At 42.9% G+C, this 20,540-nt stretch overlaps 1 protein-coding gene across 5 annotated transcripts in view; it reads left to right on the top strand.

Annotated features, from left to right (window-relative positions):
* Positions 1-20,540, top strand: part of LOC142097135 (integrin alpha-M-like) — a 70,621-nt gene that overhangs the window by 7,010 nt on the left and 43,071 nt on the right. For 4 of the 5 annotated variants that reach the window (XM_075178743.1, XM_075178741.1, XM_075178742.1 and 1 more), the window contains exons 2-7: positions 2,821-2,923; positions 5,575-5,678; positions 9,351-9,421; positions 9,850-9,964; positions 17,533-17,663; positions 18,893-19,038. In XM_075178743.1, the coding sequence (XP_075034844.1) occupies positions 2,821-2,923; positions 5,575-5,678; positions 9,351-9,421; positions 9,850-9,964; positions 17,533-17,663; positions 18,893-19,038 (670 nt within the window). The remainder of the gene's footprint in view (positions 1-2,820; positions 2,924-5,574; positions 5,679-9,350; positions 9,422-9,849; positions 9,965-17,532; positions 17,664-18,892; positions 19,039-20,540) is intronic. The other variant, XM_075178740.1, reaches the window with a different exon arrangement.

The following is a 20,540-nucleotide window of genomic DNA, read 5'->3' as shown; positions in this document are numbered from 1 at the left end:
TGGGATTCATAACAGCGTGCAGATGTACTCACACCTGCCTGCTGCCATTCCCGAGCAAGCTCTGCACTGGTGGTGCCCCGATTTCCCAGCTGAATCAACTTTAGGAGACGGTCCTTTCGCTTGCTGGATATTCTTGGGCTCCCTGAAGCCTACTTCACAACTATTGAACCTCTCTTCTTGAAGTTCTTGATAATCCGATAAATGGTTAATTTAGGTTAAATCTTACTAGCAGCAATATCCTTGCCTATGAAGCCCTTATTGTGCAAAGCAATGATGACTACATATGTTTCCTTCCAGATAACCATGGTTAACAGAGAAAGAACAATGATTTCAACCACCACCCGCCTTTTAAAGCTTCCAGTCTTTTATTCTGACTCAATCAGCATGACATTGATCTCCAGCCTTATCCTCATCAACACTCTCACCTGTCAGGTCAGAGAATCACTGACCTGATGTCAGCTGGTCCTTTTGTGGCAGGGCTGAAATGCAGTGGAAATGTTTTTGGCATACAGTTTATTGTTATGGCAAAGAGAGACTTTGAAATGAATTGCAATTCATGTGATTACTCTTCATGACATTCTGGAGTATATGCATATTGCCGTCATACAAACTGAGGCAGCAGACTTTGTGAGAAATAATATTTGTGTCATTCTCAAAACTTTTGGCCATGACTGTACATGTGTGATTTTTGTACGGTTGTAGTGTTCTGTAAGAACTGTTACTTTAAATAACCTAAACAGGATTTCATTAAACTATAATCTACTTAACATTTAAAACATCTTCACTCTCAATAACATACTATTCTATATATTAGGACAGAATAGTAATATCACACGTGTATGTGACGTGTGGTACGCTCACCCCATGATGTGTTGGAGAGTGGGGATCCTCAATGGTTTCAAAACCGGATAAAACTGTCCATCTGGACATGATGATTTCCTGCTGATTCTCTGTCTTCTAGAAGCCATCATCACGTATGTAGTGTTCTATCTGCCTTACTCCTGCTATAAGTGACGGTATGTCCTAAAGCCACCCTGACACCCTTCTACACCCCATATATTACACAAGTCCCCCACTTACTATAAAACACATTGTACTATGTCACCTGGTCCCTACACTGACCCCTCACCTATTACTTTGTGCCCCCTGCTGTCTACAGAAATACCCCTACACATCCTACTAACTCCCCATATCACACTATGCCCCTACACATCCTACTAACCCCCCATATCACACTATGCCCCTACACATCCTACTAACCCCCCATATCACACTATGCCCCTACACATCCTACTAACCCCCATATCACACTATGCCCCTACACATCCTACTAACCCCCCATATCACACTATGCCCCTACACATCCTACTAACCCCCCATATCACACTATGCCCCTACACATCCTACTAACCCCCCATATCACACTATGCCCCTACACATCCTACTAACCCCCCATATCACACTATGCCCCTACACATCCTACTAACCCCCCATATCACACTATGCCCCTACACATCCTACTAACTCCCATATCACACTATGCCCCTACACATCCTACTAACCCCTCATATCACACTATGCCCCTACACATCCTACTAACCCCCATATCACACTATGCCCCTACACATCCTACTAACCCCCCATATCACACTATGCCCCTACACATCCTACTAACCCCCCATATCACACTTTGCCCCTACACATCCTACTAACCTCCCATATCATACTATGCCCCTACACATCCTACTAACCCCCATATCACACTATGCCCCTACACATCCTACTAACCCCCATATCACACTATGCCCCTACACATCCTACTAACCCCCCATATCACACTTTGCCCCTACACATCCTACTAACCTCCCATATCATACTATGCCCCTACACATCCTACTAACCCCCATATCACACTATGCCCCTACACATCCTACTAACCTCCCATATCACACTAGGATGCCAGCCTTCCCTCCCGCCTTCTATGGTAAGAAGCGGCAGGGGTGGGGGACATTGAGCCAGAGATTGGGGCTGACCATATATACAGGTATGGCCTCATACCAAATGTGCAAATAGAATGGTTTATCTGAACGAATAATGGGATTCCCACCTAGGAGATTGAAGATTAATATTATCTGTACAGGTCCCTCAGGATCTCAGAGAAAGAAATTTTATATATATATATATATATATATATTATACAAAAAATTTAATAAGGAATTAAACATTAAATAATATATACACATACTTATTGGGACACTTCAAAGATGCAGACCAGTGTCCAAGGGTAGTATCCAGATGTTGTAATATATTTAGCCTCCACTCTGCTGTACCCTACGCATTTCATCATAAACCTACGCATTTCATCAGAACCCATTTTATGAGACTTTCACAGAGACTCAATTATCCTGGTGTATGATATAGGCAACAAAGTGTGAGATCTGGATTTTAAACTGTGTATGTTATTTAGGGCACTTCTGGTAACTTGAAACATATACACATTATAAGAAATATTTAATCATCATTATTAGTCCCTGCCCCATTGGAGCTGACAGTCTATGTTCTTATCCCATGTGCACAAGCAGGTTCATTTTTTGTGAGCAGCCAGTGAAGCCATAGGAAACCCCCATACGCACAGCGGGTCACAATCCTGCCCATGCCAGGGGTGTATTTAGTGGAGGAGAGGAGGGTTGGGGGGCTTAGAATCACTAGTTGTGGTGTCGCCTTGTGGTACTTGCCAGCACAGCGCCCCCTACAGACAGGATTTATACATGTATCTGAATTTTGTTTGACATTTCTATCCATGTCGCTTCTTCGTTACAGCCCTGTCCTCTGCTGGAGCCTTTTTCGTGGACACTGAGCAGCCAATCATCTTCCGGAAGAGCGATCGTAGCTTTGGATACCAGGTTGTACAGCTGGATAAATGGTGAGAGTATGACCCGTCTCCTCTCCTTTTAGGGAGTCCTCAAAAACTAAGAAGACAATGTACCAAATAATTGAAAAAAGTCTCTATATATTTACAACGTATTTTATTTTATTTTTTCTTATTAGTGGAACTGAAGGTCCAGATCTGGCTGTTCAGTTCCACTACGCTGGCTTGCCTCATGCACCTATCCACTGAAACTGGCCTAGCCAGGTGGTAAGATAACCATAACCAATCCGGCCCAGTATCGCTCAGCTAACCTGGCTACAATTTACTGACAAATTGTGATAACTGATTTTTATATCGATTAAATAAGCTGTGATGAATAATCCTACTTATTGGCACATTTTGATAGATGGGGTCTGAGACACAGTCCTACAGGTTTCATGGTGCAATCTCAGATTTTTTTTAATTTTTTATCTTTTTACACAGCAAGTTTTGCACCTTTGTAACATAAAACGTTGTAATATCTCAGTTGTCCATATGCGAAATTGATCAGTCTACTAGAATTAGATGGCTGCCATTGTAAAAACCTGTATCACAGGGAGGCATTCCCCTAATTCCCCTAATCTGTCCAGTTTCAAGCGGTGTTTAAAAACCCACCTTTTTCTTAAATCTTTCCAGTCTCCCACTTCACTTCCTACCTTTACTTCGGACTCTTCCCCTTCACTCCCCTTCCCCTATCCTTATCCTCCGCTCCTCCGTCTCTCCCTCTCTCCCCTATGTCTCTGTCAGTCTACCCCACCCCTTAGATTGTACGCTCCTTTGAGCAGGGCTTTCTCTCCTCCTGTCTTCATTACTTTTAACTCTGCTCGCCAGCTACCTAGCCTTCCTCCTCGGAGACCTTCTTCCCCTCTGGCTCCCTCCTCTTCCTCCCTCTCACCTGTGCCCTCCCTCCTAGGTGCTGTTGTTGGCTGACCTTCACCTCTCCCCTCCCCCGCCCCTCTAGCTGTGCCTTGAGCTTACTGAGTTACTGTGATTATTGTTTACTGTTCTGTGCTGTCTCTCCTCGTATTGTAATCTCGTCTGTCCCTGTACGGCGCCGTGGACACCTAGTGGCGCCCTATAAATAAAAATTAAAAATAATAATAATAAAGGCATTGGCTTCTGTTACTTCGCTGGTCATGTAATCTGATCTCTGAGTGAGAGCCAGTCAGTCACAGAACTGTGGTCAACTGTGGTCATATGACTCTCTGTTCATTACATCATATGTATGTTCTCCACCACCTTAACTCTGCTCTCCAGCTTCTTGTCTCTTCCGTGAGGTCCTCCTGCCCTTCTACCCCTCTCTACCCCGCTGGGGGCTGTCACCTCTCATCTAGCTGTACATTGAGCTTCGGAGTTACTGTGCTTTTTGTTAACTGTACCGTGCTGTCTCACCCTGTATCGTGTTTTGGTCTGTCCCTGTACAGCGCTACGGATACCTAGTGGCGCCCTATAAATAAGAATTAATATTAATAATAATGTGACTGTGGTTCTCATGGTAATTGTAGGACTCTGAACAAAATATAAATCATTAAAAACAGTTTGAAGCAAAACGGAATGTAAAAATTAGAAAAATGACGTGTCTTCTTACAGAAGGATTTATGTTACAGAAGTAAACCTCACATGGAATTAAGTTGCAGTATATTGCATGATTACACCCTGCTCCCTCAAGGCCTATTTCACGTTTGGACGTAAGTGCATTTGCGTAGCGTATCTTGTGTGAAATAGCTCTGTGTCTACGACTTGCGGGGCGGAACGGGCGAGGCAAGGATCGGACTAAGATAGGCCGTGCCTGATTAGGGTGTCCTAAGGCTGTTCCGACAAAGATACGGTATATTTAATTCAAACCCTGGTGTCTGGTTAGTAAGTTGATGTCGGCTGTTTCAGTTGTACAGGCTACAGGTCAGGTGTAAGTGCCGACTTATTGGGACCGACTCGGCATAGTCTTATATAGTCTGATATAAAAGTTACACGTATGCGTGGCAGTAGGTATCACAAACAACTCTATGCAGCTAAGATAAATGCATTGTATGTACTGTACACATTTAAATCACCTTTATTTATATAGTTAATGTAAAATAAGTTAAACAATTATTATATTTGAAGATTATTATTCTTTTATTTATTTCTTTTGTTTAAACTATATTTTTTGAAAGACAAATCCTAACCGATCATCATGTACAATTGTAGGGAGGAGGGATTTCAGTCTTTTCTTTTTTGCGTAGAAGATTATAATTTTTAGAAATGATAATAATAACAGCTGTTATTTTATGATGAAATAAAAGTGTTATGTGTTCTTATGTGACCATATATTGCAGTTACATATGTTCTTATACTGCAGTCTGATCTGTGTCTACATATGGCAGGTACTGTGCAGGATGAGTGTACTTCACTAAGATTAACATGGAAAGGTATCTTGAGAACACAATCTGAAGAACACACAAGGTCCATAACCTTTTTAAACCGCAGTTTATGTCCAAGTTGCATTCAGACATGAATCAGACCCTTAGTGTTCACGGGTGGATCTTGATGATGTGATTTGTGTCGCACCGGTGAGATGCCGTCATGGAGAAGTGCCGGTTATTCTGGAGTCTGTGAGGTTTCACGACTATCTCTGAGTCTCCGCAAAATTCTGAGTCAGTAACTATTTCTGCAATGTCCCATTACAGGGTGATCGTCAGCGCTCCCCTCCATCCAGAGGCACCCAATACAACTGGCCAGTTATATCGCTGTGATCCTGAGACCAACGGCTGTACTCCCATAATGATCAATGGTAATCATTTACTCACAATTATTACTTCTGTGGTATTTCACTTTTTAAAACATCTTTGATTTCAGTTTTAAACTTGACTATAATTTAATGCCGTTACCAGGGAAAGCGAGGTTCATTATCCGGAATAATTGGTAAATGTAGCCGGCTATCTAAAGTATTTTACCATCATTCCAATGTTCCTATCATGTAGGGGGAGGATAGAGACCAATGTCTGTATAGAGTGTAATAGAATTGTATTATGATCATGTCCAGTGGTCAGGTCATGTTGGGGATGTAGTGTCCTATGTCTGTATACAGTGTAATAGAATTGTATTATGATCATGTCCAGTGGTCAGGTCATGTTGGAGGTGTAGTGTCCTATGTCTGTATATAGTGTAATAGAATTGTATTATGATCATGTCCAGTGGTCAGGTCATGTTGGAGGTGTAGTGTCCTATGTCTGTATATAGTGTAATAGAATTGTATTATGATCATGCCCAGTGGTCAGGTCATGTTGGGGGTGTAGTGTCCTATGTCTGTATACAGTGTAATAGAATTGTATTATGATCATGTCCAGTGGTCAGGTCATGTTGGGGTGTAGTGTCCTATGTCTGTATACAGTGTAATAGAATTGTATTATGATCATGCCCAGTGGTCAGGTCATGTTGGGGGTGTAGTGTCCTATATCTGTATATAGTGTAATAGAATTGTATTATGATCATATCCAGTGGTCAGGTCATGTTGGGGGTGTAGTGTCCTATGTCTGTATACAGTGTAATAGAATTGTATTATGATCATGCCCAGTGGTCAGGTCATGTTGGGGGTGTAGTGTCCTATGTCTGTATAGAGTGTAATAGAATTGTATTATGATCATGTCCAGTGGTCAGGTCATGTTGAGGGGTGTAGTGTCCTATGTCTGTATACAGTGTAATAGAATTGTATTATGATCATGTCCAGTGGTCAGGTCATGTTGGGGGTGTAGTGTCCTATGTCTGTATACAGTGTAATAGAATTGTATTATGATCATGTCCAGTGGTCAGGTCATGTTGGAGGTGTAGTGTCCTATGTCTGTATAGAGTGTAATAGAATTGTATTATGATCATGTCCAGTGGTCAGGTCATGTTGGAGGTGTAGTGTCCTATGTCTGTATAGAGTGTAATAGAATTGTATTATGATCATGTCCAGTGGTCAGGTCATGTTGGGGGTGTAGTGTCCTATGTCTGTATACAGTGTAATAGAATTGTATTATGATCATGTCCAGTGGTCAGGTCATGTTGGAGGTGTAGTGTCCTATGTCTGTATACAGTGTAATAGAATTGTATTATGATCATGTCCAGTGGTCAGGTCATGTTGGAGGTGTAGTGTCCTATGTCTGTATAGGGTGTAATAGAATTGTATTATGATCATGTCCAGTGGTCAGGTCATGTTGGAGGTGTAGTGTCCTATGTCTGTATACAGTGTAATAGAATTGTATTATGATCATGCCCAGTGATCAGGTCATGTTGGGGGTGTAGTGTCCTATATCTGTATACAGTGTAATAGAATTGTATTATGATCATGTCCAGTGGTCAGGTCATGTTGGGGGTGTAGTGTCCTATGTCTGTATACAGTGTAATAGAATTGTATTATGATCATGTCCAGTGGTCAGGTCATGTTGGGGGTGTAGTGTCCTATGTCTGTATACAGTGTAATAGAATTGTATTATGATCATGTCCAGTGGTCAGGTCATGTTGGAGGTGTAGTGTCCTATGTCTGTATACAGTGTAATAGAATTGTATTATGATCATGTCCAGTGGTCAGGTCATGTTGGAGGTGTAGTGTCCTATGTCTGTATAGGGTGTAATAGAATTGTATTATGATCATGTCCAGTGGTCAGGTCATGTTGGAGGTGTAGTGTCCTATGTCTGTATACAGTGTAATAGAATTGTATTATGATCACGTCCAGTGGTCAGGTCATGTTGGGGGTGTAGTGTCCTATGTCTGTATATAGTGTAATAGAATTGTATTATGATCATGTCCAGTGGTCAGGTCATGTTGGGGGTGTAGTGTCCTATGTCTGTATATAGTGTAATAGAATTGTATTATGATCATGCCCAGTGGTCAGGTCATGTTGGAGGTGTAGTGTCCTATGTCTGTATATAGTGTAATAGAATTGTATTATGATCATGCCCAGTGGTCAGGTCATGTTGGGGGTGTAGTGTCCTATGTCTGTATAGAGTGTAATAGAATTGTATTATGATCATGTCCAGTGGTCAGGTCATGTTGGGGGTGTAGTGTCCTATGTCTGTATATAGTGTAATAGAATTGTATTATGATCATGCCCAGTGGTCAGGTCATGTTGGAGGTGTAGTGTCCTATGTCTGTATATAGTGTAATAGAATTGTATTATGATCATGCCCAGTGGTCAGGTCATGTTGGGGGTGTAGTGTCCTATGTCTGTATATAGTGTAATTGTATTATGATCATGTCCAGTGGTCAGGTCATGTTGGGGGTGTAGTGTCCTATGTCTGTATATAGTGTAATAGAATTGTATTATGATCATGTCCAGTGGTCAGGTCATGTTGGGAATGTAGTGTCCTATGTCTGTATATAGTGTAATAGAATTGTATTATGATCATGTCCAGTGGTCAGGTCATGTTGAGGGGTGTAGTGTCCTATGTCTGTATATAGTGTAATAGAATTGTATTATGATCATGTCCAGTGATCAGGTCATATAGGGGGAGGATATAGACCAATGTCTGTATAGAATGTAATAGAATTGTACTATGATCATGTTCAGTGATCAGGTCATGTTGAGGGGTGTAGTGTCCTATGTCTGTATATAGTGTAATAGAATTGTATTATGATCATGTCCAGTGATCAGGTCATATAGGGGGAGGATAGAGACCAATGTCTGTATACAGTGTAATAGAATTGTATTATGATCATGTCCAGTGGTCAGGTCATGTTGGGGGTATAATGTCCTATGTCTGTATAGAGTGTAATAGAATTGTATTATGATCATGTCCAGTGGTCAGGTCATGTTGGGGGTATAATGTCCTATGTCTGTATATAGTGTAATAGAATTGTATTATGATCATGCCCAGTGGTCAGGTCATGTTGGAGGTGTAGTGTCCTATGTCTGTATAGAGTGTAATAGAATTGTATTATGATCATGTCCAGTGATCAGGTCATGTTGGGGGTGTAGTGTCCTATGTCTGTATATAGTGTAATAGAATTGTATTATGATCATGCCCAGTGGTCAGGTCATGTTGGGGGTGTAGTGTCCTATGTCTGTATATAGTGTAATAGAATTGTATTATGATCATGCCCAGTGGTCAGGTCATGTTGGAGGTGTAGTGTCCTATGTCTGTATATAGTGTAATAGAATTGTATTATGATCATGCCCAGTGGTCAGGTCATGTTGGGGGTGTAGTGTCCTATGTCTGTATATAGTGTAATTGTATTATGATCATGTCCAGTGGTCAGGTCATGTTGGGGGTGTAGTGTCCTATGTCTGTATATAGTGTAATAGAATTGTATTATGATCATGTCCAGTGATCAGGTCATATAGGGGGAGGATATAGACCAATGTCTGTATAGAATGTAATAGAATTGTACTATGATCATGTTCAGTGATCAGGTCATGTTGGGGGTGCAGTGTCCTATGTCTGTATATAGTGTAATAGAATTGTATTATAATTTGTTTTACAGGATCTATGGATAATATTAATATTTCACTAGGACTATCTCTAGCTGTTCAAGAAAACCCGTCTCAGTTGCTGGTAAGTAATGCAAAGCTGCTCTGCTTCCCATGTCAGTATTATAGATCCATCAATTTAAAGTTCTATTAGGTTGTTAGAGTAGAAGGACTATCACCCATCCAGGGACAGTCTATTGGGCACAAAGTTTAAAGAGTATAAGGTCTATATAGGTATAGAAGAATTACTTTTCAGTCCTTTGTGGGGAAGGTTTGTCCTCTTCCATCTTAGACGGACGATATTGGATTCCTGGGAAGAAATGTTTTCAGCTTGTGTTCAGTACGCTGCATTTTTTTTCATATTTATGAATGCCCTGTCTATGTCATATATTGTAATACACAGATGCCATATGAACCAGATATACATCACCCCCTTCAAGCATGTTAATGAGCCCGCTCCATCACACAGAGGGGTTTCATCAGTTTCTAAATCTCATTTCACCCTTGTTTCAGGCTTGTGGTCCAACAATGCAGAGAAGCTGTAGAGGGAACATCTATGTAAATGGACTCTGTTATCACCTGGACAACCACTTTCGATTACTGGAAACACTCCCCAAATCACTACCAGGTAACCCTTCCCTTCCTCTACATATCATGTAAACTGACTCACTCCCAGGTACCCCTTACCTTCCTCTCTATATCATTTACCCTGACTCACTCCCAGGTACCCCTTACCTTCCTCTACATATCATGTACCCTGACTCACTCCCAGGTACCCCTTACCTTCCTCTACATATCATGTACCCTGACTCTCTCCCAGCTACCCCCTACCTTCCTCTCCATATCATGTACCCTGACTCTCTCCCAGCTACCACTTACCTTCCTCTCCATATCATGTACCCTGACTCACTCCCAGGTACCACTTACCTTCCTCTACATATCATGTACCCTGACTCACTCCCAGGTACCCCTTACCTTCCTCTCCATATCATGTACCCTAACTCATTCCCAGGTACCCGTTACCTTCCTCTATATATCATGTACCCTGACACACTCCCAGGTACCCGTTACCTTCCTCTATATATCATGTACCCTGACACACTCCCAGGTGCCCCTTACCTTCCTCAACATGTCATGTACCCTGACTCACTCCCAGGTACCCCTTACCTTCCTCTCTATATCATTTATCCTGACTCACTCCCAGGTACCCCTTACCTTCCTCTCTGTATAATGTACCCTGACTCACTGCCAGGTACCCCTTACCTTCCTCTCCATATCATGTACCCTGACTCACTTCCAGGTACCACTTACCTTCCTCTCCATATCATGTACCCTGACTCACTCCCGGGTACCACTTACCTTCCTCTCCATATCATGTACCCTGACTCACTCCCGGGTACCACTTACCTTCCTCTACATATCATGTACCCTGACTCACTCCCATGTACCCCTTACCTTCCTCTACATATCATGTACCCTGAATCATTCCCAGGTACCCATTACCTTCCTCTATATATCATGTACCCTGACTCACTCCCAGGTACCCCTTACCTTCCTCTCTATATCATTTACCCTGACTCACTCCCAGGTACCCCTTACCTTCCTCTCTGTATAATGTACCCTGACGTACTGCCAGGTACCCCTAATCTTTCTCTCTGTATAATGTACCCTGACTCACTCCCGGGTACCCCTTATCTTTCTCTCTGTATAATGTACCGACTCACTCCTGGGTACCCCTTACCTTCCTCTCTGTATAATGTACCCTGACTCACTCCCAGGTACCCCTTACCTTCCTCTCTATATCATGTACCCTGACTCACTCCCAGGTACCCCTTACCTTCCTCTCTGTATCATGTACCCTGACTCACTCCCAGGTACCCCTTACCTTCCTCTCCGTATCATGTACCCTGACTCACTCCCATGTACCCCTTACCTTCCTCTCCATATCATGTACCCTGACTCACTCCCAGGTACCCCTTACCTTCCTCTCCATATCATTTAACCTGACTCACTCCCAGGTACCCCTTATCTTTCTCTCCATATCATGTACCCTGACTCACTCCCAGGTACCCCTTACCTTCCTCTCCGTATCATGTACCCTGACTCACTCCCTGGTACCCCCTTAACTTCCTCTCTATATCATGTACCCTGACTCACTCCCAGGTACCCCTTACCTTCCTCTCCATATCATGTACCCTGACTCACTCCCAGGTACCCCTTATCTTTCTCTCTGTATAATGTACCCTGATTCACTCCCGAGTACTCCTTATCTTTCTCTCTGTATAATGTACCGACTCACTCCTGGGTACCCCTTACCTTCCTCTCTGTATAATGTACCCTGACTCACTCCCAGGTACCCCTTACCTTCCTCTCTATATCATGTACCCTGACTCACTCCCAGGTACCCCTTACCTTCCTCTCTGTATCATGTACCCTGACTCACTCCCAGGTACCCCTTACCTTCCTCTCTGTATAATGTACCCTGACTCACTCCCGGGTACCCCTTACCTTCCTCTCTGTATAATGTACCCTGACTCACTCCCGGGTACCCCTTACCTTCCTCTACATATCATGTACCCTGACTCACTCCTGGGTACCACTTACCTTCCCCTCTGTATCATGTACAGTTACTCACTTCACTCCAGGTAGGTTCACATGCAGGCTGTATTACTCAGCCTGGACTGGTTAAAGGGGCAGGAAGTAATCCAGCCTAACCCTCCTGCTAGGTTATGTGTCCAGAACTGTATATAAAGAGCTGAACTGTCCATGTTAAGTTGTATTTCAGTGTGTACATCATCTGATCACCTCAGACTGTGTGTAACGGTCCTTATAAAGACCCTTTAAGAGCAATAAACCATTGTTGCTACAAGATTCTGCCTGACACCTATTGCCTGCTGCATCCTGTGACCAAGAGCTTACACTCTTACAGTTGGTTTTCACATTCTGTGGTGACTCCAGTATTAGTCGTCAGTAACTGTCGGTTACTGACGGTGAGAAAGCAATCCCAATAAATTGTGTAAGGTCTGTCTCTAAAATATGAACGCTGAGGACCCAACTCATTAAGCTCATAAAATAAACATAAAATACGTTTTGTAAAACCATGCACGGAAATCAGACATACGCACATCTGTATAATCGGAGCTGACCTGCAGGATACGTCCAACATACATGGAATATAAAGTCACAAAAGAGCTACAAAAAACTAAAAGTATTCAATGAATGTTACCTGCTAATAATATAGGGCCTGATTCATTAAGGATCTTTACTAGAGAAACTTCTTATTTCAGTCTCCTGGACAAAACCATGTTACAATGCAAGGGGTGCAAATTAGTATTCTGTTTTGCACATAAGTAAAATACTGATTGTTTTTTCATCTATCACACAAATATCAACTTTAAATTTCAGTGTACAAATAAGCTATCAAGTATTTGTGTGTTACATGAAAAAACAATCAGTATTTTACTTATGTGCAAAACAGAATACTAATTTGCACCCCTTGCATTGTAACATGGTTTTGTCCAGGAGACTGAAATAAGAAGTTTCTCTAGTTAAGATCCTTAATGAATCAGGCCCATAGTCATTAATGAATAAATTCATCTTCCTTTTTTACTCCAAAACATTTATTATGATGTTATGAATGACTATTGCACATAAAATACATTATTACAGTTGCCCCTGATTGCAGACACATGTTCTAGCTGTACACACAGCCGTCATCACTAGTAATCAGCACTTACACCTGACCTGTAGCTGCTGATACAGACACATGTTCTAGCTGTATACACAGCCGTCATCACTAGTAGTCACCACTTACACCTGACCTGTAGCTGTATACACAGCCGTCATCACTAGTAATCAGCACTTACACCTGACCTGTAGCTGTATACACAGCCGTCATCACTAGTAATCAGCACTTACACCTGACCTGTAGCTGTATACACAGCCGTCATCACTAGTAATCAGCACTTACACCTGACCTGTAGCTGTATACACAGCCGTCATCACTAGTAATCAGCACTTACACCTGACCTGTAGCTGTATACACAGCCGTCATCACTAGTAATCAGCACTTACACCTGACCTGTAGCTGTATACACAGCCGTCATCACTAGTAATCAGCACTTACACCCGACCTGTAGCTGTATACACAGCTGTCATCACTAGTAATCAGCACTTACACCTGACCTGTAGCTGTATACACAGCCGTCATCACTAGTAATCAGCACTTACACCTGACCTGTAGCTGTATACACAGCCGTCATCACTAGTAATCAGCACTTACACCCGACCTGTAGCTGTATACACAGCTGTCATCACTAGTAATCAGCACTTACACCTGACCTGTAGCTGTATACACAGCCGTCATCACTAGTAATCAGCACTTACACCTGACCTGTAGCTGTATACACAGCCGTCATCACTAGTAATCAGCACTTACACCTGACCTGTAGCTGTATACACAGCCGTCATCACTAGTAATCAGCACTTACACCCGACCTGTAGCTGTATACACAGCTGTCATCACTAGTAATCAGCACTTACACCTGACCTGTAGCTGTATACACAGCCGTCATCACTAGTAATCAGCACTTACACCTGACCTGTAGCTGTATACACAGCCGCCATCACTAGTAATCAGCACTTACACCTGACCTGTAGCTGTATACACAGCCGTCATCACTAGTAATCAGCACTTACACCCGACCTGTAGCTGTATACACAGCTGTCATCACTAGTAATCAGCACTTACACCCGACCTGTAGCTGTATACACAGCCGTCATCACTAGTAATCAGCACTTACACCTGACCTGTAGCTGTATACACAGCCGTCATCACTAGTAATCAGCACCTGACCTGTAGCTGTATACACAGCCGTCATCACTAGTAATCAGCACTTACACCTGACCTGTAGCTGTATACACAGCCGTCATCACTAGTAATCAGCACCTGACCTGTAGCTGTATACACAGCCGTCATCACTAGTAATCAGCACTTACACCCGACCTGTAGCTGTATACACAGCTGTCATCACTAGTAATCAGCACTTACACCCGACCTGTAGCTGTATACACAGCCGTCATCACTAGTAATCAGCACTTACACCCGACCTGTAGCTGTATACACAGCCGTCATCACTAGTAATCAGCACTTACACCTGACCTGTAGCTGTATACACAGCCGTCATCACTAGTAATCAGCACTTACACCTGACCTGTAGCTGTATACACAGCCGTCATCACTAGTAATCAGCACTTACACCTGACCTGTAGCTGCTGCTAAGTGATATGACGTGAAAATCACATACTTCTAAGATGCCCAGAGCTTGAATCGGACGCTGCTGTGTGCGCTCACGCTTGGCACGCTCTGACTGTACACTGACTACGTGCATACGCTCTGACTGTACACTGACTACGTGCATACGCTCTGACTGTAGACTGACTACGTGCATACGCCCAGTCCGCCCCCCATTCTGTCCCTGGAACTCCTCACTGTCACCTACAAGACCCTCTCCCACTCCACTGCAGCTTACACTTCCAACCTCCTCTCCATTCACACTCCTGTCCGTTCCTTGCACTCGGCCAGTGACCGTCACTTCTCCTCCACTCTGGTCACCTCATCCCACTCCAGAATCCAAGACTTCTCCCGTACTGCCCCCCTTCACTGGAACAACTTCCCTCCTTCCATCTGTCTGTCCCCTAATCTTAGTTCTTTCAAACGGGCTCTCAAAACCCACCTGTTCCTCAGGCCCTACCAGCCATCCACATAACCTTCTCCATCCTTCTTCTCCCCACCTCCCACTTCTCTATCTCCTCATGCGCTTGATCCCCTATACTGACTCCTCTTGCACCTGCTGTCTGTTTCCCCTCCCCTTAGTATGTAAGCTCCTATGACCAGGGCCCTCTTCCCTCCTGTCTCTGTACCATTTATTCTTCTCCTACGTCACTGTACTTGCTATGACTGGAAATATTGAAGTCTTGGTTATACTTGTTTTACTCTGTACTGTTGTACCCTGGTATACTGTCTGTACTGTAATTTTGTATTTTGTACGGCGCTGTGGATACCTTTTTGCTCCATATAAATAAAGAAGAATACCGTAGTAATAATAATAATAATCTCCCAGAAATCAAGGAATCACTTTCTTTTAGGATTGTACAAAGCATCTACTCCTACAGTACATATATCACATACAGGCAGTAACATATCAGAGTATTTTATCAAGCAGATCAATTAAAACCACACTGAACCAGATTATAAGGGCAGAGACATTACCAGAGCTCGCTGCCTTCTATGAGCTTCTGAAGGATGGATGTGGTCCTCTCCTCCAACACTACACGCCCCGACGCCTTGCCACAGTAAGTGGCGACTAGATCCAGGTCTCCTTGCTTTCAGTGAGTGTACATTGGTATCGTAGTCCTAGACGCTGGCTCTTTACAGTGGGATGACCCCTGCACAAGTCACTCTCCCTGGGGTATGTCTCTATAAGTCAGGGGATAGCGGTGACAACAATACTTTAGTCATTACTATGACTGCCGCACCCGTACATCAAAGTGTAACTATACGCTAGATTTAAGACACACATGTAAAAGTGCAGTTTCGTGGCCACCTCTAGAGGAGGCCCAAAATGAGAAGAGAGAGAAGACATGTCATGGTCAGTGTTGTCAACATAGAGAGCTTGCAGTTATTTATAAGATCTAATTCAGAACTGCAGTGTAAATAGGTGATATCAAATGAATCCATTGATAAGTTTAAAGTGTAAAATTTAAAGACCGAGAGTCTGATGTAAATGTGTTTGATGGCTTTGCACATCCCAGTGTGAGATGATAACCATGTCACCTGTAGCAGCTTCCAGGATCTCTCACTGTAAGTTTTAGACACTTGAATAGACTTTGTGGGGCCGATCACAGCTGGAGATCCTGGTAGGCAGCATGTGAAAGCCTATACAGGTATATAGAAATATGAGCTTCAAAGGAAAATGTTGTCATAGTTCATATATTGGGAAATCTGGGTGTGACTCCATACTGAGGAGCATAAATCACCCCAGGGTTGTGAATGACAGGTACGGGGGGTATCCGTGAACAGCTAAAATCGCATATCTTTGGGAAAGGTATCTCACATTGTCTTAATTCCATCATGTTTGTTATTTAAATGTGCGGGAGATTATGACCGGTTTATTGAAGGGTGAGTTATGTCGCTGGGATATATCTGTGAAGAATTTCCCACAGCTCAAGACTTTGGGAATATTTGTGAGCCAACTACAGTGACACCCAGGGGACATCCCTGCCACCTATTAGCATTAAACACTGCCCCTGTGAAGACCATCCCATGTCTTGTTGCTTAAAAACCTGTGTTCTGAAGGAACAAACTGTCAGCTTCTTGGGGATCAATCTAATTGAAGGACTGTCCATCTTTTAAGCCTGTCTCAGGCATACAGATTATAAGTGAGTTATGCTCTGTACTGTTATCCCTTTTTATTTTAAACTGTTTTTGCTTGTTATGTCAATCTATTAATTGTTTGTTCATTATTTTTCTTTATATCTGAATGCCCTGTATTTTGTATATTAAATCTATAATTAATAAGTTGTGTCCTTGATACTCTAACAAATCCATTAGCCTATTAGAAGAAGAGATTGCTCGACCAGGTTAACCCTTGGAATGCCAGTGTGTGATTTGTTGATACATTTGATTAACAAGCTATGTGTGCTTGTATTTACATTTGTGTAACAGTCTGGAGGTGTGAAGAGTTAACCCTGTGTGTGCTGGTGTGGGTCTTGCTAGTTTGTGGATAACTAGAAGCCTGTGCCAGTGTGGGACAGTATATTGGGGTCTTATTGCCCGTAACCAATAGGTGGTGGCAAACCTGAAGTGTGTGGGGGTGTGAGAGCGCTGTGTTTGGGGGCGATTCCATAGGTCTATAACCTGTGTGATAGGTGAGAGACTGCGGACTGAAATCGTGTGTGACCTCATACAGCGAACACCCCAAAGTCACGGCAGCTGGGGGCGTGTTTGTGACAATTACTATGACTGCCGCACCCGTACATCAAAGTGTAACTATACGCTATATTTAAGACACACATGTAAAAGTGCAGTTTTGTGGCCACCTACATTCTGGCCACCTCTAAACTAGGCCCAATATGAGAAGAGAGAGAAGACATGTCATGGTCAGTAATGCTGATGCCTCCGCCATGTCGTTACAGAGTGCAATGTCCGCAGTCTGGATATTGTCTTCCTTATTGATGGTTCTTACAGCATCGAGGACGAAGAATTCCCATTAATATTAAGTTTTGTATCCAGCGTTATTGCGGCTTTCAATGGCACTGCTACACAGGTAACATATCCTTGGACCTTCACTGTACTCTATCACTGCTCCATCATCACTGTATTACTGTATCGCTGCTCAATCACAGCTCCATCATAACAGTATCACTGAATTCTGTCAATCACCACTACATAACTGTATTACTACTCGGTCACTGCTCCAGCATCACTGTATTACTACTCAGTCACTACTCCAGCATCACTGTATTACTACTCTATCACTGCTCCAGCATCACTGTATTACTACTCTATCACTGCTCCATCATCACTGTATTACTACTCTATCACTGCTCCAGCATCACTGTATTACTACTCTATCACTGCTCCATCATCACTGTATTACTACTCTATCACTGCTCCAGCATCACTGTATTACTACTCTATCACTGCTCCAGCATCACTGTATTACTACTCTATCACTACTCCATCATCACTGTATTACTACTCTATCACTACTCCATCATCACTGTATTACTACTCGGTCACTACTCCATCATCACTGTATCACTACTCTATCACTACTCCATCATCACTGTATTACTACTCAGTCACTACTCCAGCATCACTGTATTACTACTCTATCACTACTCCATCATCACTGTATTACTACTCGGTCACTACTCCATCATCACTGTATCACTACTCTATCACTACTCCATCATCACTGTATTACTACTCAGTCACTACTCCAGCATCACTGTATTACTACTCTATCACTGCTCCAGCATCACTGTATCACTACTCTATCACTACTCCATCATCACTGTATTACTACTCAGTCACTACTCCAGCATCACTGTATTACTACTCTATCACTACTCCATCATCACTGTATTACTACTCGGTCACTACTCCATCATCACTGTATCACTACTCTATCACTACTCCATCATCACTGTATTACTACTCAGTCACTACTCCAGCATCACTGTATTACTACTCTATCACTGCTCCAGCATCACTGTATCACTACTCTATCACTACTCCATCATCACTGTATTACTACTCTATCACTGCTCCAGCATCACTGTATCACTACTCTATCACTGCTCCAGCATCGCAACATCACTGTAATCCAAACCACACTTCTTCCACCTATATATAAACCCACCCTGTCTCACTTCTCTCAACTATAACTAACTCCAACGCTCACTTATTTCCCTGATATATAATAACCCCACACGTTCCCTCTTCTATCACCTATATATAATACCTCTCCCTGTTCTCCTCTCCCCCCAGTTTGCTCTTGTGCAGTATTCCGACAACCCTCGGACAGAATTTGATTTTAAAACCTTTTCGGAAGTAAGAAACCATGAGCAGCTCTTAAGCCGAATTGAGCGTCATAAAGGTGGAACGCGAACGTTTACGGCCATCAAGTACGTGATGTAAGTTGTATTCCTGTAGTTGTTCCCACTTCTGTCTGGACATAAATGGAGGAGGAGGAGGATCCTGATGTGTAGGGATTAATATCAGTCCACGTCTATTGTTCACAAGTTCTTTCTGCTGCGGACTAATAATAGCTGAACAAGTGATACTAGTGACTGTGATACTGACTCTGCCACCTGCAACATTTGCCCCATAGATTTCTCTACCTATCCCGGCACAAGGGGATGATTTTATCTATCATTAGTGTAACACTGAGATCCCCGTATGCTGAGATGAGCAAAATCACCACCAGATCCCATGTGAGTGCACTCAGGGGTCAGGGCCAACTCACAAAGGTGCAAATCTTCCACTTTCAACTCAGCACAGCTCTTCCGCCTCTTTTTTGTAAATCTGCGGTTTAGGAAATGTATAGATTATGAAGAGTTAGCGGGGGGGTCTATTCATTTTCCTCTGTGGTGGGGATAGAATTGGGAACACTTACGGCCAAATTCCGATGGGAAAACATATAATGATCCTATGGAATGAAGTCAATACTTTGCAGGACACTTCTGAAAATGTTTACCCTGAAGTCTGTAAACTCAAACCAGCAAGAGTTAGTCTACATAAAATAGGGGATTATAAAATATTCCCTGGCTACATTGTTGTAGCTAATGTTGTCAGCTCAAGATGTAATAGTCTGTCCAGTTCCATTAGGAGGCCTGGCCAACTGGTGGCTCTCCAAGAGCCATCGGCTGGCTACCTACTGGCAAAGCATTCTGGGCCTTGCAGTTTCTTACCACCTCTGAAAACACAGGTTGGCCAGGCCTGCCCTGTAGGATAACAGGAATTACTGCTACCCCCTGCTTTACACAGTACAGGGCCATTTAGATAGTAAGCTCTCAAATCTCATATCAAAATACTCTCCCTCCCGCCCTCTTAGATCTACCACTGACCTGCTCCTTGTCTCGTCTCTGGTAACCAGCTCTCACTCCCACCTACAAGACTTCTCCCATGCTGCTCCCTACTTATGGAATTCCCTACCACGCTCAATCAGACTTTTCCACAGCCTTCAAATCTTTAGATGCTCTTTGTAAACCCATTATAGAGGTGACCTTATCCCCGATAAGACTATTCACACTAATGCACCCTCACAACTGTCCTAATCTCCACTCTGAGCCACACTCACTCCTCTTGTTTCAGCTGTGCCCTCTTCCCTTTAGAATGTAAGCTCTCTAATGAGTAGGGTCCTCCATACCCTTTGTTTTCAAGTATCGATTTATTTTGTCTGCCTTGTCTGTCCCTGTTTAATGTATGTCCCTGTTTTATGTATGTCCTTGTCTTCCCTACTGTACGGTGCTATGGAGCACTCTGGAGCCTTACAAATCTACAATAATAATAATAAGCTCTGAGGCTCTGGTAGGTTTGTTCAACAATCCTAGCGGGTGATGTCAAAGCACCGAGATGTAGGTGCCATTCATGAAAACAGGAAGTAGGAAATATTTAAGCTTTACTTGACTGGTTG

Source organism: Mixophyes fleayi, chromosome 7, assembly GCF_038048845.1.
Source record: "Mixophyes fleayi isolate aMixFle1 chromosome 7, aMixFle1.hap1, whole genome shotgun sequence".
Classification (NCBI taxonomy): domain Eukaryota; kingdom Metazoa; phylum Chordata; class Amphibia; order Anura; family Limnodynastidae; genus Mixophyes; species Mixophyes fleayi.
The sequence above is the reverse complement of the archived record's forward strand: the minus strand, read 5'-3'. Positions and strand labels throughout refer to the sequence as shown.